Source organism: Pelodiscus sinensis, chromosome 17, assembly GCF_052426305.1.
Source record: "Pelodiscus sinensis isolate ZL-2025 chromosome 17, ASM5242630v1, whole genome shotgun sequence".
Classification (NCBI taxonomy): Eukaryota; Metazoa; Chordata; order Testudines; family Trionychidae; genus Pelodiscus; species Pelodiscus sinensis.
Window position 1 is genome coordinate 16,153,356 of NC_143068.1, and position 23,453 is coordinate 16,176,808.

The window sequence follows — 23,453 nt, forward strand, 5'->3', positions numbered from 1 at the left end:
TCTGGACAACAGTGTGTAACCTGTATTTTTCATAGCCCAACATTTTGATTTAATGTAATGCTATGATCCAATATTCAAGGACAGAACTGGTTTGAGGAGGCAGGCAGAAACGCAGACGTAGCATTTGATAAGTGATTTCACGTGACCCTGAATATCCATTTCCAGAAATACATTCATCTGTATTAAAAAAAAATTTAGTTGCAGAGTGATCACACGCTGATCCCCAAAATGGCAATGTCTGTCTAGACAGAAAATATGGAGAAGTAGGTTATGTCACTTAAATGTGGTGTCTGAACCTGTTAGTTTGAAATGTATTCAGGAGTGAAAATTATGCTAAATTAAATTAGAGTGACCTTACTTTGCATTTGCAAGCCAAATTTGTCCATCACATAAAGTCTGGTGCATTCATAACACCTCCCTGGGGGGAAATTACAGAAAGAAATGGATTGAGGTCTCTTCTAATTGAAAAATGACAATGATTAGGAAGTCTAATACAAAATGAGTGAGGTTTTTTTTCTTGTGTGTTTTTTTTAAAGATCCCAACAGAATTGTAAATTACGTTCTTTGCAGTCCCATCACCACCACCCCGTGTGCTTTTTGAGTTACTCAGTGCCTGAATAGCATGGTTACACTACAGTTTGGGTTTTATTAAGATCTTTATTCATTAGTTTGACTCTAGCCATTTGGATGCAATTTTACTACCTAGTTCCAGCTTTCTAGGGAGCTTTCATGGGTTTTCAAAAAGAGGAACATGAATAAAAGTTAAAACAGAAGGAAGAATTGACATAAACTTTGATGCCTCATGTAGACCTGACCCTTTTGAAGCTTGACAAGAGCAAATTGTGTGGGATATTTTTGAATTGCATTTTTTCCCCATAAGGCCAGACTGGGAGGCGTGATTGTTCTTGTTATAATGATACAGATGATTCAAAAGAGCTTAGTTCCAGGCTCACATGCTGTGCTGCTTACTACAGGCTGGAGTTTGGGGGCAATATGAGACTTACCAGTATCCCACTGGTACAGTCCTCACGGGTTGCAACTGTGGTAGGGACAATAATGTGCAGATGCTGAAGTCTCTATCATCCTGTGATTTAGACCTGCTCTGAAAGTCGCTGATGTGTTGTCTGTACTAGAGGCACATTGATGGCAGTGCAGTGGCGAGAAATCTTTTTATTTATAAAACACAGCACATCCTTTCTAGAAAGCACCTCACGGAGATACACAATAGCCTGTGTGTTCAGATCGCTAGTTCAATAACATTCTAGAGTCACTCTGTTAAAAGGTTCCTAAGCACTTAGGAAGCCTTGTGCTTCCCCATGCAGATGAAGATAAATGATCAAGGACATGGGCATAGACATAGGCACTGACTTACCGAGTTGTTGGAGGTTGCTTGACCCCTGCCCTACCTCTACCCCTTCCTCCAAGACCCCATCTTTGCCTCCCCTCTTCCCACCCCACCCTTCCTCTTTCCACCTCCAGTGCCTCCTGCACACAACAGCTGATCTGCAGAAGGTGGGAGGTGTTGGCCTGCGGGGCTGCCAGTGGGTGCAAAGTACCCACTGTTTTTTTTCCCTGTGGAGGCTCCAGCCTCTGTAGGGTAGCCAGGGAGGCCAATAGAAATGGTGGGTCCCTGCGCAAGGTGGGGGAGGGCTGGCTCTGTGCTCCAGGCAGGGACGGGGCCTTGGGCTGGGGCAAGCAGCCCTCAGTGCAGGCTGGACAGCCAGCCCTTTGCACTTCCTGGGGCCCTAGCAGCAGTGGCGGCTGGGAGTCCTGGGCCCATTTGAATTGCCAGGCCCTGGGGTAGTTGCCCCTTTTGCAACCTTGTCACCAGGCCATGGTGACCAGACAGCAAATGTGACAAATTGGGATTGGGGTGCGGCACCCGTGGGGGAAGGGGGGAGGGAGAGGTAGCTGCCTATGTAAGACAAAGCAAAATATCTGGATTGTCCCTGTAAAATCTGGTCACCCTAAGCCATTGAGCACCCAAGGAGTCAACACCTATGAGCATAGGTAAGAAAAAACAATAGCTGAGGTGGGAGGCCTACTTGTAGGATGTTGAGATTACAAAAGTAACCCCCCACTCCCATTAGAAAATTAAAGTTCTGGTTCTGTTTATAATGTGAACTTGCCTACTCAGTACATATGGCTAAACTACATTATACATTTAAACAGCCAAACTTGTAATCAAAAGTAGCAAGTGCCATGCAGTATTCTGCAGAACCATATGATAAATCACATCATCTCACCTGCACGCTGCCACTAATCTGCCTCACTTGAGTTTCCACTTGTAATATTCCAAACAGTTGCCCTTAAAAGAAACGGGGGAAAAACTCCTGCTGGAAAGAAGTATTTCCTCTTCAGTAATAATTACATTATATTACAGTAGCTATTGGATCTAGGTTAAATCAGCTAGTTAAATTAGTGGCAGACTAGACAATGTTTATTACTGGACCAGAGAGAGGTTAAAAGTCTTGACCCTGCCACCATTCCCAATCTTCCCCATGGGGAAAACTTCCTTTGTTCAATATCAGACTCTCCAGTCACAGTACTTTTGTGTGTGAAAAAACTATTTTACACAACTTTTAGAGGACTATAAAATCTGCGATTGGACACATGATAACTAAAACACCTGGTTTTGCAGATGGGGGAGATATTAAAAACACTCCCAGACAGTTTTAGCTTTACTTATACCAACAGAATTCCTTCAGCAGTTTAGCAAGACTTGGCTAATTGATGTGTCTCACACCCATCATGTGAGAACTTTTTTCTTTGTAACCAGCTAGTCTTGTTTTTCTTTAGAAAGTTTTCAGAATCTTTTGGGATAGAACCATGTCCCTTTTTAAGGTTTTATGAGCCATTTGGTCACCGACATACTTTTTTTCAAGTGACCAAAACATGTGTCACACTTTATCACAGGCAAAGTTGGCTTGCCTCTTTTAAAATCCGGCTTTGTGCGAATTGGACAGCAAGCAACACATTCCATCATGTGAGGATGGTGGTTTCTCCAGATGATAGTCTGTGTAACAAATAGGAGAGGAAAGAGGGATCTGCATTATCCAGGTGTGAAGTTGTTTGTGCCCTTATGTTTTAAAGAGCTGTCATCCACCTACTGAAAGGGGTCCCTGACTAACTTGGGCATTTTGACAAGGGCAGTGTCCTTAGAAGAGGAATGTTTTTCAGCAGTGCACCGTCTAGACTTTGTGCCAAGCCTTACTGGCAAAAGAGCAGACATAAAGTGTTCAGTTGGAATGACAGACCAGCATTGCTGCCTGAGTAGAAGCCAATCTACTCTGGCACTTTTCAGTGCTGTAACTTTCTGGCGCAGGGGTGTGAAAAAACACCCCCATCCTCCTAAGTGCAGTAAGTTACAGCTCTGTAAAGCGACAGTGTGAACCAGGCTACAGCACTGGGAGCCCTGCTCCCAGCACTATTAGCTACGCCCCTTGTGGAGGTAGTTTACATATGGCTCTGGAAGAGCTCTCTCCCAGTACTTGTGCCCTGGTCACACTTTCAGTTTAAAACCCTGCCAGGACTGTGCTTTAAACTGTTAAGTGTAGACAAAGCCCCATTATCCACTGCAGTTTTAGTTGCTAATTGTACCTGGCAGATTTTTTTGAAATTAGTGTATGGCAAGCTCTTGTGAATCCAAGTGCCTGTACTTCTGAGGAAGTGGGTCTGGCCCACAAAAGCTCACCACCTATTAAACCATCTTGTTAGTCTTTAAAGTGCTACATAGTTTTTCCTTTTGTTTTAGCAAGTTCAGACTAACACGGCTACCTCTCTATTACAATACAATCCCTAGCATTCCAAGAGGTAGCCATGTTTCCTTAGCCATTGTGCAAGTTCATTCTGAATACCATAGCCTCACAGTATCCATTCATTTTATCTGACTTCCATTTTTCTTCCTGGATAAATAAATGGGGTTCCACTCCAGATTTTGCATGACTGGGGTCACCTTATAGGAAAAAATGTGTGGGGGGGGATCAGGATATTTGCTGGAAATTATTTTTTACTGGAGCTGGGTGTGGAGAGTTTCTGATTTGACTGGATGGAAAATGGGAGTTTAGAGAGTCCCCCACTTTGAAAGGGGTTGTTACAACGTGCTGCCCTCTCTTACAGTTGGGCCTCCCAAAGGATGGTGAACTGGGACTCTTTCCCCTGAGACGCCCACTTCTTTTTCTATGAATGGCAGACATTTGCAATTGGCTTTTGGATCTGAATAAACATCTCCAGGGAACATTTTTATTAAAGGGGGTTTGGTGTTTCCCAGTGCACGGAGGACCACAATAGCCCTATTGGGAAACAGAATCTCTCCTCCCAGTTAAGTCCAGCGTTCTGCAGTTCTGCCACTCTAAAGAAATGCAGATTAGCCCAAGAGGCAGGTCTCCTGCTGACAGGAACACGTAGCTGGCGGCTGTGGGAATCCCCTCCATGTGGCAGACAGGCAGCCATAAATCTGGTTAATAAAACAAAAAAATCCCTTGCTCCTATGTAAACCTCCCCCTTGACAGGCGAGGCTGAGGCCTGAGCGGCGCGTGATAGGACTGCCAAATGCGGTCTGCCCTCACACCACCCTCAGGGCGGCCTGCCTGTCTGCCAAGCGCTTCGAGCTGTCTAGGAAGCAACCAAGCATGTCCAGGGCCCTAGCAGTTAACACAAGGACAAGGGGATTGTCTCCCTGTCAGGGTGCCTGTTACCTTTAACCTCTCATGGTTGGAAGGAAACAAAAGGGCTCTGGGTAATGGTTTAAAGCCTCTCATCTTTTTGGTCATGCAGGGAGACTTTCTACAAAGGGCCCTTGAATGTTAATGGCAAATATTTAAATGAGGCGGAGAGGCTGAGTGACTGTTTCCCTTCATGGCATTGTGTGGCTTTTCGCCATGTATCTCATTGAGGTAGAAAGTGCAGAGCTGCCTTTTCTCTGGAGTGGATTTAAAGACCTCTGTTTATGACAGGCCCCAAAATAAGCCCCAGCGACAGGCTGCAGCTGTGAATGTGGGTGTCAGAGGACAATATGTGTACTGTATGTTGCCCATTCAGTGGAGAGCATTACAGCTAGATTCTTAGGACTTTGAAAGGCTGGGGCGGGGGTATAAGGGGGACGGACTCTTTGCTGTGGCTGGGTAAATGTCTCCACCCAGCTCCTCTCCAGCTGTTTTTCCCCGCATTAAAAAATGGTATCCAAGAGGCTCATGTTTGGAAGCGGTAGCTTTGTAACAGGTTGAAATGGCAGCTCTGGGGAGAGAGGGATTTACCCATGTAATGCACACATTTTTTCTCCAGAGAAGCATTACCTGAAGTTTTCCCCATGCAGTTACATTACAAAAAGTAATGCAATGTATAAGAGTTCTTAGATTTCCCCCTCCTAAAACTGTTAGCATTAATTGTGTGGTGTGGCATGGTGTGTTGTGCCTGGCAGGGATGATTTACTGGGTTTTAAGCATCCTTCTATCTCTAGAACCACACATCTCAATCCCGGCACAGTCAAATATCCCTTCTTTCTCCCACCAGCTATGCCCAACTATGCGGCAGGTGGGGGTTTCAGATTTAACTTTGAAAAAGAGATGTTCTGTGTCGTTGGCATGCTGAGCTCATGGCCATGATGTTTGGGTACCACTTTGTCTGATGTACCGTTGAAGATCCCATGGTTCCCTTTTTACGTGGGTAGAGTTTGTCCCTGGGACATTAGCTAACATTCCCTTCCATCACTGCTTGTGCAGAATAGTGATAGAGATGCAGCCGTGTTAGTCTAGTCTAGCTGAAACAAAAGACAGAACTAGGTAGCACTTTAAAGACTAACAAGATGGTTTATTAGGTGATGAGCTTTCGTGGGCCAGATCCACTTCCTCAGAAGTACAGGCACTTGGATTCACAAGTGGACTGATAGTTTCACTCAGTTGCTTCCTTCCACCCCTCTCAGGTGGTGGGTGGTTGGCTCCAATCCTGAAAAGACATGCTCTCACACTAAAGCTCCCAAATGTTCTGACTGACCTGAAGACCACTTTTGAAGGTTGTGGGCACAGTCAGCAGTGGTTTGGAGGTGATTTGGGAAATATAATATTAAAACTGGTCTGGTGGCAGAAAAGGCTGCTGCTGCTGAGCAGAGATAACCCTGAGGTGACCAGCCAGGATTGTCACTTGGCCTGTTCTGCTTTTTATTTGCTTTTACGTCCCTGCTGCCAGAAGGAAAATGCTCCATATAAAATATCTGCCCGAGTCAGCAGAACTCATCCCACTGGATACACGTCTTATTGTAATGGTGTGCTTTTTAGGTGCTCTCACATTTTAATGCCAATTACAGTATCTGTGATAGCTGAGGGCACAGCTTTTGAAAAAATGGTTTCTGTGGCTTTTCTCATGGAGGAATGGGTTTATATCAACATCGTCAGCACTGTTGGCTTTGCTTTTCCTCCCTTTTCCCCCTTGACTTGGTCTCTACAAATATCACTTGGGGATAGCACAGATAGACAAGCACCGTGCTTTCACTTCAGCCAAACGTACAGGTGAGCATCTGTGTTTAGCAGACAGGATAACTTCGTTGCCAGTTGTCAGGGAGCTGGGTTGCACAGGGTGTCTTCTAGGTTCACCCTGGATGCTAGATACATCTTCTCAGAAGTAGGATTGCAAGAAACTCTCTCTCAAGCTGTCATGTGCTGTCTCCGATATCTAGTTCCAGCCAATGCATGCAGTATAAGTGGGGAAATATTGCCTTTGACTTTAGGAGCCATTCCATACCAATTGCTATCTAGTATCTCTTGGGGGGACACAGAAGTTAATTGGTAACCTGCTGAGGCTCTTTGTGCCAGTTCACACTATTCAATATCTGCCCCTCGAGCACTGAAGTGAGTGATATCTGTAGATGTGTTATGTACATGGGAAGGAGGGAGATGCTGTCAGTGTAGATTCAATGTCCGTCCTCTCATTGAAAAGCACAAATTCTGATCCACTGTGTGTTTTTTGGCAGATTAAACTGGAGCTAGCATGGAAGTCTTGTGGCATGGGTGGGACTGGGAATCTATTCCTAGTGTATTCCAAGCTTGCTGTGACTCCTTGAGAGGTCTCCATTTACAAACCTGTAAAAAAGGGGGTAGTATACCCCCCAACTCACAAGGCTGTTGAAGCTTAATTTACTACAAGAGCCTCTGCTGAATAGGTGATGTCATTGTTGAGTGTACTGCAAACTCAGACTTGGTTTTTAAAATTGTGTCATGAAGACCAGAAATGTTTGAAGCACGTCTTCGCTGAATGGGGTGGCAGGGCATCCAGCCCTGAAATAATACATTGCCAGCCTAGTTAGTGGCGGCATCTAGCAAACATGTCTGATAGAGATATTGAGATGGCTCCCCCGGGACATTTTGAGAAATGTTGTCCGTGGACTCAGGCCTCGCAACTGCAGCCAATAAAGCCAACACTGAGAATCGTTTTGTCTTTGCAGATCCTGTGTAAAGACAGTCCTTCATCTATTATGGATGAGCACTCTAGGGCTGTAAAATCCTGTTTAAAATGTTAAATGTCCGGGCCCACTGCACTGCAGGCTGCTCAAACCATGCCAGTCCGAGCCCACCACATGTTCCCGCTGGGCCGGGCAGGGTCCACCACACTGCCCTATGGGTGCAGGGCTGCTCTCGCTGGGCCAGGTGCCAGCTATCTGGTTACCTTGGTAAGCCTGCCGATAAGGCTATTACTTACCGGATAACTGGTTAACTCCTTACATCCATAGAGCACTGTTATTTCTTGTTTCTAGTCATTTCCCTTTTCTGTGTTGCTTAACTGGAAGCTTGCAGGGAACATCTGTGTCTGAGCTTTTGAAACATCCGTGGAAACAATCCAGCTGTGCGGCTGCACTAGCTTTATGGCTGAACTCGGTCTAGGATTTCTTGTACTCTATTTGGTGTTGCTTTTCTAAGGTGGCTCAAAATGCATGTCTCTATCTCTTGCAGCGGAGTTGGAGTTTGTACAGATAATCATAATCGTGGTGGTGATGATGGTGATGGTGGTAGTGATCACATGTCTGCTGAACCACTACAAACTCTCTGCACGATCCTTCATCAACCGGCACAGTCAAGGGAGAAGGAGAGATGAGAATCTATCTTCAGTAAGTAACTCCCCCATCTGGGTGTGTGTTGCTGTCCATGTGGCCAGAAGTGTCCAGTTTAATTGCATTTGCCCATCTAGTAAGGTGCACAAGCTATTTAGAGCCCTAAGGCAGGCATCTTCAGAGAAGCCAAATCTTTCAGGTGGGTTGGGGTCTTGCAGGATTTTGTGGAGAAATTTCAGATTAGCATTCACTGCCTTGAGAACAAAACCACCTCGTGTCGGAACCTGGGCACTTTGCATGTGAGCAAGTGCAGAAGCCTTTGTATGCTCTGCAACAGGCAGACTGCAGCTGAGGATGTGTAAGCCACTGCCAAGTAACTGGCCAGATGTTAAAGGGGGAACCACAGCTTGACAGTGGGAGGAGGGTTTCTTGTACCCCCTGAATCTGAAAACACCAGTTATAAACTCTTAGATTCATTATTGACTCACATAACCCTAAAATACATTGGTCCTGCGGGTGTTGCATTGGCCAGGGAGTCCTAAATAATACTGCTTAAATTTAGAGATGAGGGTGCAAATATCATACAGTATTTACTAGGGTGTATTGTAATAGTGGCCACAAATCTGCATTAATATCACTATTACAACTAGAAGTGCAATGAGTTTTTTGTCTCATTATTGTATTGCAGCACACAGAAAACACTGTTCAGTCTAACAAGGAGAATTCTCCCTGTTATAATGCCTGAAAGGTTCATGGTACAATTTAAGCTTCCTGCTTCTTTTGAACAAAGAGGAAATAAAATTCTTTTAATTGTAGTGTTGACACAAATTCAATCAAAATCCATTCCAGTATCGTGACAAATATTAGTCATGCTGCTTAATGTGCAACTAGAAGGTGTTCAGATACTATGGTGATGAGCAACATTATAAAAACCTACATGGAAAAGAAATACATTCTGGGGATTTTTTTCTTACTGAGCTCTTTGATACCTTGCATTTCTATATTGCTTGGCATCTTGAAGAATCACAAAGCACTTTAACAATCAGAATCTGTCAAACTATCACTGGTGTAGAAGGCAAGACATGGCAGCTGTGCTCAGCAATTTGGGACAGGAAGGGAGGAAGAATGCTTCATCCATTTGGAACTGTTCAGGAGTTTCCATAGGCAGAAAATTTAAAAAAGGAATGTTCCCAAATCCATGCAAAATATGTCATTTTTTCCAAATCACAGGTTTCTACAATAAGTGCAAATGTACTGACACATGTTTAAACAAAATACAGGACTATGTAGCACTTTAAAGACTAACAAGATGGTTTATTAGATGATGAGCTTTCATGGGCCAGACCCACTTCCTCAGATCAAATAGTGGAAGAAAATAGTCACAGCCATATATACCAAAGGATACAATTAAAAAAAAATGAACACATATGAAAAGGACAAATCACATTTCAGAACAGAAGGGAGATGCGGGGGAGGGGGGAGGGAAGGGAGGTAAATGTCTGTGAGTTAATGATATTAGAGGTGGGGAAGGGTAGATGTCTGTGAGCTAATGGTATTAGAGGTGATAATTGGGGAAGCTATCTTTGTAATGGGTAAGGTAGTTGGTAGTCTTTAAAGTGCTACATAGTCCTGTATTTTGTTTCAGCTACACCAGACTAACACGGCTACATTTCTATCACTATGACACATGTTTAGTTTGTCATGGATGGTGCACTATTCCCAGGTATCAAGTGTTTCCTATAATAATAAAATCAGATGAGGCTATCCTTTTAAAAACAGGCAACTTGACATTAAGAGTGAGTTCTAGTAAGTCATCCCAATGACTCCCTATTGATGAGCCCAAAGTCGATAGTTACAAGGTATTTGGCGAAACTGTCCAGTATTCATTTAATGACCAAAAAAAATGCAAACCATCCCTGTCCCACAGACCTCTCTCTCACTTTGGCATGAAATACTCAAGGCCACTGAGGTTCATTGTCAAGGTCTTCTCACCAAAGTGAGAGACACCGACAACTGTGAAATCATGCAGTTTAGTAATGTCGTCTTAGTGGAATGTGTCTCAGAGGAGTGAGGGAATGAGCTGTTGTTTAAACCAGGCAAGAAGAACAAACTACAAGGTGAACTCTCTTTAACAACACACATGTGATGGTGACTTGCAGATGAGGCATTTTTACAAAAGCATCTGCCTGTTTGGAAGCAAACAAGCCAGGGGATTAGAGCTGAAATTCTAACTCAAATCCAGATCCTGGGAGGTAGTCTTAAAAACTTTTACAGCCGTTCTTCCTAAATTCTCATGCCTTTGGTTTCTGCCAGTAACAAAATACCAAAAGAGAGCTATTTTTATGATGTTTCCAGTCCAGCCAACTGGAGACAGGAGCTGAAAGTTCAGGAGAGAATCTGTTCTTGAAATATTCCCAGCCAACTGCAGGCGACATAGTGATTTCTCTAATAGATCAGACCAGTGTTCCCTCTAGTCTGGTATCATGGCTCTTTGACAGTGGCTCATCCCAGATGCTTTAGGAGCACAAGACACCACATCATGGACAATTGGGTAATAACACTGACATCAGGAAAACATCTTTCTGCTCCCAATTATGGGTTGGTCGCTCTCCTATAAGGTCCCTAGACATTTTGATCATACCTAAGATTATGTCTACTCTGCAGTCCAAGGAACGCGTCCACTTTTTTGGAACAGTTTTTGAAAAAGCGGACGCATTCTTTCGGTATCCCTGTATTCCTCGTTGTATGAGGAAGAAGGGATGTTCTGAAAGAGGATGTTTTGCCAAAATTTAGCCCTGTGTAGATGGGCCAAATTTTGGAAAAGCCTCTTCCGGAAAAAAAAAAGGCGGAAAAATATATGCAAATTGCGGTTCACAATTTGTGTATCTTTTTCCGATATAACCCTGAAGTCTAGACATAGCCTAACTCTGTCTCTCATATGACCGTGTACTTATATTACAGATGTTCACATGGCAGGAATTAAGAGAGCTCTTCAATAAAAGCTCACCCACAATGCCCTCTGTTATAAATTGGACATCCATGGGCATTGCAGTCCTGTCTGTCTCTTCACTAAGGCGCCAGCGGGTGATGGACCGTAGGACAGCAAGTGGGTGTAGTTCTCTGTGGTGTTTGAGGGCTCTTTGGAAGTAGAACCTCTGGGGCTTGGAGGAGGAGGGCAGCAGTGCAAAACGCCAGATAGTCTCCTGGCAGATTTACACTGTGCCATATCAGGGCCGCTTGTATTGTGTACAACACCATCAGAGGCGGTTTGAATTTACCACTAAAGGAATACTTCTGTAACACAAATTAGCTCCATAGATCAAAAGCTACATTATCTTTTATTTTTAATTATGAATCATCTCTTGGTTTCCTTCCTCCCCGCCCCTCCAGAGAAAATCCTGCCCTCCCTCCCCCCCATGTAATGTAATTAACTCACAGCCACACATTACTTTAGTTACTGGCATGCTGTGAGCACTCCTGTACGGACAGAAAAGCCCCCTAGTGTGCTAAACAGGAAGCTCATTACAGTAGGATCAATCATAATAAAGATTTTAAAAGTGGCTCATTTAAGATTCAGCACAGTGTGATTTTTTTTTCCTGTAGAAAACAGTGTTCCAACATCAATGGCTGTCTGTCATCCCTGTGTATTCTCTGTATTGAACTAGATAGCAGTTTGCCAATCCACTGAGCGCCTGGAGACTTAAGTTCTTTTTCAATGGCAAACTTTTGCATGCCCAGAGAAGTCCTGGACCCAGCACTTTCCATCTACAGTAATTCCTCATTAACATGTGCCCGCTTAACACGTTTTCGTGATAGCACGATTTTTTGGGGGGGAACATTTTTTAATTACATGACCGTCCCCAGAATAACACGATTTCCATAGCCAACCATTGCCGGCAGCTGCGCGGGGCTTCCCCGACTTCCCTGCAAAGCGGCGGAGGGTTCGCCACTCGCTGCGCAGTTCCCCAGCGACCCCCCCTCGCCAGACGCAGTGCGGGTCCCAGCAGACCCGCCACAGGGGCTTACTCCCAACCCAATCCCCCTCCCTTCTTCTCCCCTTCCTTTCCCCAGAAACAAACACCTCTTCTCCCTGCTGTAACCCAGTCCCCTTTCTCCCCCAATCTTATGTCTCGGTCCCAACAGACACCACCGTTTGAAACGCAACTGCCACCTTTTCCATTATTTTCAATGGGAAAATTGACCCCGCATAACATGTTTTCACTTAACATGATCATTTTCTGAAACATATCTATAGTGTTAAATGAGGAATTACTGTTCTGAAATACAGAAGTGGTCTATTGCTTGCAATAAGGTTTTTTTTTTTTTTTTTTTTAAAGAATTTGCAGTAGAGCCCACCCTGTCTTGCTGCTTAACAATTGCAATTAGAAGAAGAAAGGTTTACAATTCCAACTCCCCCATCCCCGATTTTTTTAATGTGACTACTGTGGGCATCATATTTCTCTGTTGACTTCTCTACCTGTCATAAATACCTTCATTTCTCCAAAAATCCAGGGAGTGACTGTTTCTAGGAAACACTGCAGAACTTCCCTTTCGAAACAGCCTTTTCCACCATGAGAATGGCAGTCACCACTTTGACACCCCCTTCTATTATTAATGCCCTACTGATTCCCTGGAATAGGAAATCACAATCAGAAATGCTTCTCCAAGCACAGTTTTAACTCCCAAAAGCTTCAGTGTTGCTATGCCGTTTGATTATAAATACAAGGTGTGCGTTGAACCAATGAAACCTGGGACTGCCAGACCACAGATATTGCTGGACCAGAGAGCCCCAGCCAGCCAGGGTCAGGAATGCAGCCCGGGCCAGACTAGCAGCAGGGAGTCTTGACGATATTTTTTTCATTAAGACCTAGACTAAGGAGTCATGTGCAAACACCAGAATCTCGCATAGATAAGCTTGGAAACTCACAAACCCTAAGAGCGCAAAAGTTAGAAGGACAATAAGAATAACTCCTCTCAATGTAATATTTTGAGAATCTGATTATTTTAAGCCAATCTCATGGTTGTGTGTTAGGGGGGGCTTAATTTTGGTAGGAGGATGTGAGGGAGAGAGATTTGGCCTTCTTTGTGATTTTAGAATGCTTGGGGTTGGTATTATAGCACTCTCATGGCTGCTGCTTTCCAGGGCCACTTTGTATTTTCCTCTCTATATTTAGAGATGAGACATAAGCTGCTGCTCATGCACCATAGTGAAGGGTGCTGTTCAAGGCCCCAGTCCTGGAGTAGTTAAGTACAGTGGTGGGCAACCTGCAGCCCGGGACCATGTGTGACCCACGGGGGTTCTGTGTGTGGCCCACAAGACATTTTGTTTACCCTTGCCCATGCCCAGGGTTGCCAGATTTCGTTGGTTTTCGTCGGTGTCATTTTTTTTCCTACCAGTATTACGAAAGCGACAGGCATGTAAAGCCAGGCCATATGAATTGAGGTGAGTGCTGATTGCACCCAGCACTGGGAGCATGCGGCTCTCCCTCTGCATCCAATCAAAGCGTTGTTATGGTTCAGTGGGCACACCCCGCAAATTCTAGGCACGCAAGTGCCGTTAGCAAAATGCCCTCTCCCAAGAGACTGTCTTGGTTGCAACTATCTTGCGTACCACTGAGATGGAGGGCCACTAGCCTACGTAGCCCCTTGGTGGCTAAGCACATCTTTAACTTCATTGGGGGCAGCTCAGTTGTTCACCAGATCAGGCCATGAAATGCTTAAATAGAATGAATTAAAATAAAAATCCACGCTCAAACCACTTCAGACGTTGATCTAGAACTGAGCTGTGCAGCTCCTGCTCGTTCACTGCTGAGATTTCTGGTCGTTGCATTTTAATGCTTTTCCTACTGTGCTAGTTCCTCTTGGGCATCGTGTGCTTGTATTTTGGTAGCACCTGGGAGCCCTGCTCATGAGCCCCCCTGTATAGCGACTAGTACAGAACCTTAAAGAGTTTCATGTCTGGAGACTGCAGGGCAGAGCTGCAGAGAGACTTGCCGAGCCCCTGGGCAAGGTGGAAGGAAGCCTAGCGCTGTGCCTCTGGAAGGGGCAGGACCTCAGGTGGAAGGGGTGGGGCTTGAGGTAACCTCCCCCAGCCAGCCCTTTAGGGGCACCTAGAACAATCTGTGTAGGTGGTGATTTAAAGGGCTCGTGACTCCGATTGCTGCCACAGTAGCAATGGCATCATCCAGGAGCCCCAGGCCCTTTTAAATCAGTGGGCCCTGGGGCAGCTGCCCCCTTTGCCCCTCTACCTCCCAGTTGGCAGCCCTGCTATAAGGGGTTGGGAGGTGAGGATTCCAGGGGGAGGAAAGTCCTGAAAGTAACTTAGTTCACTTAACAATATTCCTCCTCCCCTGTTGAAAGCTGCCTTATCCAGTGCAAAGTCAAAAATCTTACCTCAGGGCGTAGCGCTATTCCCTCTGCCTTGGCGAAAGCACTGGCCTTCATGCAGCATGGCAGCCGCCCGTATGGAAACAGGTTGACATCACTGCAGGGGAAATGGAAAAGCAGATGGGATATTGCAATGGCACTGCCCACTGCTAAGTTAAATATAAAATATCGAGCATACGGCAGTGAGGCAGTAGCCGCTCAGGAAGTTTGCCATGAGGCGATTGCAAAGTAAACACTCAGCTGTTTCAATGTGATTCCCTCCACTGCCCAGTGGTTTCAGATTCCTTTTAATCGAGGTCACAAGACCTGAAAGCCAGCAAAGTTTTAATCCGTGCATACAGCTACAGTGTACCTAATGCTCAAAGCCATATTTTGGCTCTGTGTTCATCAGTCATCCTCCTGTTTGTTGTATCTCTTCTGTGGCATTCCTTGCCTGGCGGTACAACATAATCCCCTGCCTCATTTTGAGAAGAGTGCATTTGGTTACAAAGAGCCAGATCCTTAAATGATTTAAATTGCATATCAATTTAAGTGGTTCCATTGGTTTGAACAAGATATTTCTAAAGATTCAAAAGTTCTTTGGTATTTTGAGGCTTCCTTTCCCCTGCTTATTTTTGAGTGTGTGTGAGAGGAGAGAGAGTTTGTTTCCAGACTAAATTTCAATCTGTGATGGGTGTAAGTGCTCGCTGTAGTTTTGGATGTTGAGGGAATTTTGCCATAGACTATCCTTACAGGATATCACTTCCCGTAGGCAAAGGAAGCCATATACAATTGAATAGACTAAACAATTCGTGCTTGTGTAGACAATTACGTATTAAGTCTCAAAATGCCCTATAAAAATTGCATTGCTCACAACTGCCAGACATGTTCAGCTGCATTGATATGTAGTATGAAACTAAAATAATAGATCCATTATCTTTAACTCCAAAGTACGTAGTTGTCATAATACTTAACCTCTAGCATTTCAAAGAGAGACACCCTAAAAACCACAGAGACGTGAAAAAGAATCTGGGACAATTCTTTTCCATATAAATTGCTGAGGGGTGTTGTTGTTGCACTGATAACAGAACTGCCTTAAGATTTGTGTGCAGAAGCAGAGCTTCAGAAGCAAGTACTTAATTGGATTCTTAAAGAATCCAACATCACAAAATATACTTTTCTAAAATTGGGGAATTAGAGAGAGAGAGAGGGAGAGGGAGAGGTTGTGTGAGGAAACGGGAGTCCTCTAATTCAGAATGCACTGTTTGATAACACATAAAATGGCCACTTTTGTACAAGTTAGTTTTCCTCCTACCTAATATAAACATTTGTAATTATTTTGAAAACCCTACAAAACCCCATTTTGGCACCTGAGTTCACCCACATGGATCTCAGCATTGCCACAACCGCAATTTTATCGTCAGTCTTACTATATTTGGTTATTTTTATTTAAGCCCCCAGACTATATACAAATTTCCAATGAAAAGAAAAGGTACATGTCCAACCCTTACACTTGCAGAGAAAAGTTTGAAAGTGTGAACTATAACAGCTCACATAGCAGAAAGAAATACAAGGAACCTTTTAAAAATAATTAATTTTAAGGTAATCCCTGCATTTTGGAGGCTTGGCTCTTGATTTTGGAATGCCTGAAGTTGGTGATACGGTAAGCTGATTGCAGAACGGAGGCCAATGGTTTTAACGCAGACAGGGCTAAACATGCCTGAGCACCAATAACTGAAACAGACCTCCAAAAAAGAAAGAAAAAAAAAGGCTCTAGTGAAAAAGGGAGTCACACTGGCTGGTGTTGTTTTCACTGTCCAATCCAAGCTCTAAATGAAATTTAACAAGAAAAATAGAAAGCATAAATGATGAACATTCTATTTCAATAATTCTTTCAGTGTTAATAATCTAACACTCTTAATAATGCAAGTAAGAATATTGACTGTTTTTTTACAACCTCCGACCAAGTTCATCCCTCTCGCAAATTATGTGGTTTCATTGACTGCAGCTACATCCATTTACACCAGTGGATGTTCTGGCCCAGCATATAACTTGATAGAATTCCTTTGAAAATATTTGGCAGTTTAGACACTGGCTGGACAGGAATGATTCTCAATTTTCTTTCTATTCTTTCCAATGTAGGAAGGAAGTCTGTGGCCTTCAGAAAGCACAGTGTCCGGAAGTGGAGTAACAGAGGTGAGGATAAGGCTGGCATTGCATAATTACCTCATCTATTTGCATGTGGGCTCTGATACAGGCTGCAATGTCCCCAAACTTACTCTCTCTCCCTTGTCTTCAGCAGCAAATCTACACTCCAAGACCCGCAGACAGACTAGCAGTGCCATCCTTTTTGCAGCGGGATCGTTTTAATAGATTCCAGCCAACGTACCCCTACATGCAACATGAGATTGACCTCCCTCCCACCATCTCACTATCAGATGGAGAGGAGCCACCCCCTTACCAAGGACCCTGCACACTACAGCTCCGAGATCCAGAGCAACAAATGGAACTAAATCGAGAATCGGTCCGGGCCCCTCCCAACAGAACCATCTTTGACAGTGACTTGATAGATAACTCAGTGTTTGGAGGGCCTTGCCCACCCAGCAGTAACTCTGGGATCAGCGCGACCTGCTACGGAAGCAATGGTAGAATGGAAGGACCACCGCCGACCTACAGCGAAGTGATAGGTCACTATCCGGGATCTACGTTTTTCCAACACCAGCAGAACAACAATGGCATGCCTTCGATAATGGAGGGCAGTAGACTCCACCACTCGCAAATTAATGGCCTTGACAGCACAAACGCATGGAACAAGGATAAAGAGAAACAAAAAGGGCACCCCTTTTAAAAAAATCAAACATGAAAAGTAAGAACACGCTGCACTTCTCATTAAAAGAAAAAGAGAGCGTTGGGGAAGATGAGCAAAAAATAAGAAGCCCTTCCCCCATCACTCTGTGTATAATATTTACTTGTTATGTCTGGTCTGAATGCACAAGCCAAGAAAGCTTGCAAAAACATTTCTTTATTGAGCTGCATCTAGAAGTTTAAAAAGGAAAAAAAAATCAACCGTAGTCCTTCATTTTTTGTTGTCGTTGTTTCTAGTTCAGCTGTGTGTGTGAATGCTTTTTTTATTTCACTTAACTTTAAAGAAAAAAATATTTGCACAAAAATGTTTTGTTTAAAGATCTGCAATATATATATAAATATATATTAAAAATAAGAGAAACTGTATGTGTGAGGATCAGGAGTATTTTTGTATTAGAAGAGGCCTAGTTAAAAAAAAAAGTTTTGTTGTTTTCTGAACTAGGAGAAAAAAATGGCAATTTTTTGAGTGCCAACTCAAAAAGTATGTATTACATTGTAAAAAAAAAACAAAAACAAAAAACAAAACAAAAGAAACAGAAAAAATCAAAAGCAGGGGTTTAGAGTTATTTATATAAATGTTGAAATTTTGCACTATTTTTTAATATAAATATGTCAGTGCTTGTGTTGGTCAAAGCCTCTATCATGTCTACCACAAAACTGTTAAGGGATACATTTCAAAGTGAATAACAAACTAGCTGGAAGGGGGTGGAAAATCCTAAAGTTAAAGACACTGTCCTGGAAGGAACATTGCAAGAGAGACTGCATCTTATGCAAATCTTTAATTTCCATGGTCACCCGAGTGTTTCCCATACAATACAGTCTTCTACTGAGCAGTTTAATGATAGTTACTGCTTTATACATTCCCTATAGAACAAGAGGAGTTTGTGTGTTTGCATGTATGTTACCAGTTAGGATTATTGGAGTTAAACAAAAAAAGCTCTCAACACTTCTGAGAATCAAAAACAATAGAAGCAAACAAAAAATACTTGAATACTTGATTTCCCCCCTCTCCCTTTTTTAGAAACTCTCTAGCCTTTTTTTATTATTTTTAAGGGGGAAAGGAATAGACAGTCTGAAGGAAAACAATGGCTTTTTGTTGTTGTTGTTTTTAAATATTAAATTGAAGGGGTCCATTTTGAGAGAAAGTGAGAGTTATAGAGGTTAACGTGAGTAAATTGGTAACACAACTGAAGTCTGGCTTTTTGGATAGGTTTTTAAATGGGACACTGAAAGATGCTGAACAGTCTGTAGTTTGTTCGTGTCACTTTCATATGATGTTCAACTGCAAAACTTTATTTGGGATAAAAAGAGTGCGGTTGTATTGCATAAGTATCTGCAGTCCTAGTATGCTGCCTCTGGTTGTTCATTGTTTTTCTTTTATTATGCTAGAGAAAGAGAGAGAAAAACAAGAGATGGAAATTAATCTGCTCCTGTGATGTATTAAATAAAAGCTAACAAAACCATGCTGAATGCTTTAGAAGCAAAACCCTTTACCTCTTCTGACTATTTCTTCATTCAAACAAGCATCATCCCTTGTCCCCAAAGTCAAGGTTCCACCCCTGCTAACCACCTCCTCAGAATCATTGGATGTTTTTAATTTATCTTTGTTTCATAAGCATTTTGTCTTACTATGCTATTGTTTACATTTTTCTATTGTGTAGATATCTGATAGACGTTTTACCCTTGTGGTGAATTTGTATGTGACAGAGTGAAATAAGGAGAGAAAGAAAGAGAGAGAACACATAAGGGAATAACTGTTCTCTCTACCTTGTGTGCAGATATTATTAGCTAGGCTACACTTCTCCATTTGCTGGGAGAGGATATCTACAAATGTGAGGAAGGGTCAGATGGGGGAACCACAAAGAATGACAGTTTTACAAGGAGATGTAACTACATTTTCTGCAGGATGCTAACTAGTAGAGTAACATAAATGAAAGATATAAAGGCAATAACTATAAACTATTGTTAAGCAACTTTTCTATTACTTGAAAACAGACAAACCATGAGAACAGTTTTGAAGTTTTGACCATTTGAACAATATTTATATATATTTTAAAGAAGATAATGAACAGATGAACTTGAAGTTGATCATTACTTTGTTTTGCTTGTGGGTTTTTTGTTTTGTTTTGTTTGTTTGTTGTTTTTTGTTGGGTTTTTTTGGCTGAGTAGCAGTCCTTTACCTTTGCAGTATCAATACCTGTTTTTCCACAGCCTTTTGAAATCTTCATAGCTTGATAAGTCACGTCACCTAAATTTTGTTGACCTTCAAAACAAGAAAACAAAACAAAAAAAAATCATGAAAAGAAACAAATCTAGTTTATCACAAAAGATACAAAACTGATGAATTTATACAAGTTTTTAAAATTTATCTTTCCTTTATGTAACATGTCTATTTAGTGCCTTATTAAAGAAACAGTAACCTTCCCTTTAAAGAGGGAGACAGAAATCGTTGATAGTGTCATGAGTTACTAGGGTCAGTGTCCTGACCTTTAAATTCTTGCATTAAATTTTCCCATTATGTATTTAAAAGGGGTACTGCTTCTTTAAATGCTCCCTTTCACACACTAGACCCAGTTTGATGTGCCTAGCCATGTAAGGTGCTCCCTTTCTGCCATTTGTTTTCATGGACTGTTTGTAAGGTAACTTGAATACATTTATGCACATATCCTACTCCAGTGGGTAGGAAACTGTGGTGGATATTGTAAATGAGATACCAACCAAAAGACAAACTGAAATATAATATCTACTGCCCTCTTGAGCCAAAATGCGTGAATAGTATTGTTGGTTTTTCTTTTTTTGTTTGTTTTGTTTGTTCTGTAGTCTAACTAGTTTGTTTGCTACAAAAATGGTTACCTCAGCAGGTTTTGGGTGGAGTGTGCATCACATCTAAAACTATATAGTAAATATGGAAGCGTTATGGACTGGAGGTTGTTAAGTAACTGAACTGTCTTGTCATTGCAGAAGGAGAGTTAAAGTGCCCCCCAAAAACCTATAAAAATCATTCAGAAAGATAACTGGCTCTCCGGAAGGGACTGTCTAATGCAGGTTGTCAGGAGAGCGTTCTAAAGAGAATGTTGCAAATAGAGATGGTCAAAATTCAGAAAATCCCATTTTAAACTTTTTTTAAATAAAGATGTTCACTTTTCCATCCTCCTCCCTGACTTCACTGCAATCACTTCCCAGGTAGAGTATTTTCCTATTTCTTGAATGGAGAAGCTATGACAGTATAAACAGGAAGGTTCAAAACATGGAATTTTCAATGGAAAGGAATTCCTCTTTCAACCCAGGTATTGTATAAGGACAAAAAGGATCTAGCTTTTCTTCTGACAAGGTGTCCTTTACTTCCATTACCAGGGATTTAGATAAGAGTATATATGGAAAGATCCTAACCAATCTACAACTTCAACATCACTTAAACCTTTGGGGTGAAATCCAAGCTCCTCTGAAGTCAATGACAAAATGTCAGTTGACTTTATTGGAACCAGCACTTCACTCCAATCATTTTCCCCCTAAATCCTCTTTCTGTTTTGTGTAATCTATGTATTTTTTTTACCAAAATACTCAAGATCGTACCCAAACCAATTCCAATATCCTAACAGGGAGTTAGGAATTATGGTCTAATTTTTTTGGCTCAGGGTCCATTTCTATTGAATACTGATGTCCCATATCATCAGCAAGTTAACTAAAGACCAACTGTGCGCACAACAGCTGATGTATTTTCACTCTTGGTTTCTCCCAGCCTTTCTACAGATGAGAATTGTACTTAAACTTGATCATGATCCTATACCCCAGAAGGGAAAGGGAGATTTGCTGTTGATGTCAATGGAAATGAGAGAGGAAGAGCTTGAAGCCCTTTAAGAAGGAGCATCCTTTATATTGTTTATTTTTATTTAACAAAAGCAGAAAAAAACAAGACATTGCTTATGCTTAGCAACCTCTTGTCCCAATCTGCCTGTTTGCTAGAAGTTTGACATGTTAGCTTTAAAGTCATGTTACCTTTTTTTTCTTTGTATCTTATAGTAGGGCAAACAGCATTCTTCAGTAAAGTGCCACCAAAACGTAGGGCACATCTGCACAGCAGGGCTAAAGTCAGAATAAGCTACACAACTTCAGCTACATCAATTGCGTAGCTTAAGTTGAAATAGCTTATTTGGGCTTTTGCGCTGCCTACACAGCAGGAAGTCGAAGGAAGAACACTCTTCCTTTGACTTCCCTTACTCCTCATGAAATGAAGTTACAGGAGTCCGAGTAAGAGATCCTCAAGCTTGACGTTTTTTCAAAATAAAGTCTTGTAGTGTAGGCATGCGTTTTGTTGTTTCGGATTAGCATTAGTTATTCCGAAATACCACTGCTGTGTAGACAGCCTAAGTGAATTGCAATGTGAATAAGGATTTTTAAATAAGGATGGCAAGGAAGAATGGGTTTTATTTGGTTCAAACACTGGTAAAACTAAGTTCCCTTCACAACCCTTGATTTCAACAGTTGGAATATCAGCTTTACTAATCTAGTGCATTGTTTCCTTAAGTATTTTATAATCCATTTGATCTTAAGTGGGGAAGTAAGGAAAACTGATTGCTTTCTTGGGAAATGACCTTTTTTTGTATGCATATGAATCTATGAAATTGCACTAACGGCTATACTGAAAAAAAAAAAGCCCAACATTTTTATTAAGGGTTGAAAAACAACTAAATCCAGATGTGTGGCATAAATAATGTTAGTCAAGAACAGAATGAATTTTTATTCTCTTCTGTCAGCTCAGATTTTCTATGTACAACACAAAGCTACAAAAAAATTTTTTTTCCAGAAACTGTGCTTCAAATTTTTGCTGTACTATAGAAGCTCATGAAGGACGGCATTAAAGTCCTAATTTGCCTGCCTTATAGTCACATTTCATTGTATTGATATTTTCTTAAACTTCCAGTTGCATTGCTTTGGCTTTGAAGTTTGTTATAGGCAGTCCTGTATCCTGAATTCTGTTCCAGTTTAAACTTATGTAAACTATTGACAGCACATGCAATGCAGTACTTATCTATATTTTGCTGTTTTAGTATGAATATGTACGCTGATGCCAATTTACAAGAATCTGTTGTAAACGCTTATTGTGTAACAGTAACCAATAGTGGCAATTATATGTCATTCTAAAAGCTGCAATACTTATACAATAAATTTTACAATACTTTGGAACATTTGTTTTCACCTTTTGCTTTCTTAGCCAAATTCAGAATTTGCCAACATAATGTACTTTTAAATGCACTTCCCAAACTTTTGAAACATTGGGGAAAAATACGTCCTCAGCTCTGTATTTGTGTGTAGGGGAATTAGTCAGTAACTAACATTCTTACTGGGCTAAAATGATAAGCCAGCATATGTGTTTGACACTGTGGTTTTCAAATTAAGCTGTAGTCTGCTCCTGATGTATTTGCATGCTAAATGTTGCTTTTGTTTTGTGTGCTTGCATGCACATGGGTGTGTCTGTGTGCAAGGTGTTGTTCTCCTCGGAATATGCAGCTTTAATTGCAAAAGAAGCATTCCTGTTTTGCATTATGACACCAATATATACCATCCTTGTGATCCTGCCTTTCCTACAAGAGCATTGTTGATGGTGAGAACTTCTTAATTTGAGTAACCATCAATCAACGAAGAACTGTTTAGATTGATTTAAGTCTCAAGCACAGATAAATTGTGTGACTTGCTTCCTTTGAGGCTGTGGTCCACTTGCAGTGATCACATTAAAATGATGATTAAAAACCTAACTGTTTGCAGGGTTTTCTCTTTAACTTGCATAAGGAAGTTCTGAATATCTGGGTTCAGCTTTGTGGGATGTACCAGAATCTATTTTTTCTCTTAAAAGTGTGAAGCATATAGTAACTCGGCACTTCCATAGCATCACTCATCCAAATGCCTCCCACGCTTTACAAATGTTAATTAACCCTCCGACCAGCCCTGCTCTATTGATGGTGATACCGACACTTCATAGATGGCTAAAGTACACCACAGAGCAGTGGTGGGCAACCTGTGGCATGTGGGCTGCATGTAGTCCATTGGGATTTTATGTGTGACCCGTGAAATAAATTTGTTTCCTGCCGTCCACGTACAGAGTTGCCAGATTCTGCTGGTTTTTGTCCATGGAGTATTTTTCCTTCTGGTATTACAGAATCATAGAATCAAAAGAGCACCTAGAACT

General features: G+C 42.0%; 1 protein-coding gene across 2 annotated transcripts in view; it reads left to right on the forward strand.

The window, feature by feature from the left end:
- PMEPA1 (prostate transmembrane protein, androgen induced 1) overlaps nucleotides 1–22,453 on the forward strand; it is a 77,008-nt gene extending 54,555 nt beyond the window's left edge. The window contains exons 2-4 of one of the 2 annotated variants that reach the window (XM_075901140.2): nucleotides 7,941–8,095; nucleotides 16,547–16,600; nucleotides 16,707–22,453. In XM_075901140.2, the coding sequence (XP_075757255.2) occupies nucleotides 7,941–8,095; nucleotides 16,547–16,600; nucleotides 16,707–17,252 (755 nt within the window). In that variant the 3' untranslated portion in view covers nucleotides 17,253–22,453. Of the gene's footprint in view, nucleotides 1–7,940; nucleotides 8,096–16,546; nucleotides 16,601–16,703 lie in introns of both variants that reach the window. The other variant, XM_006125338.5, reaches the window with a different exon arrangement.
- The last annotated feature ends 1,000 nt before the right edge of the window (nucleotides 22,454–23,453 follow it).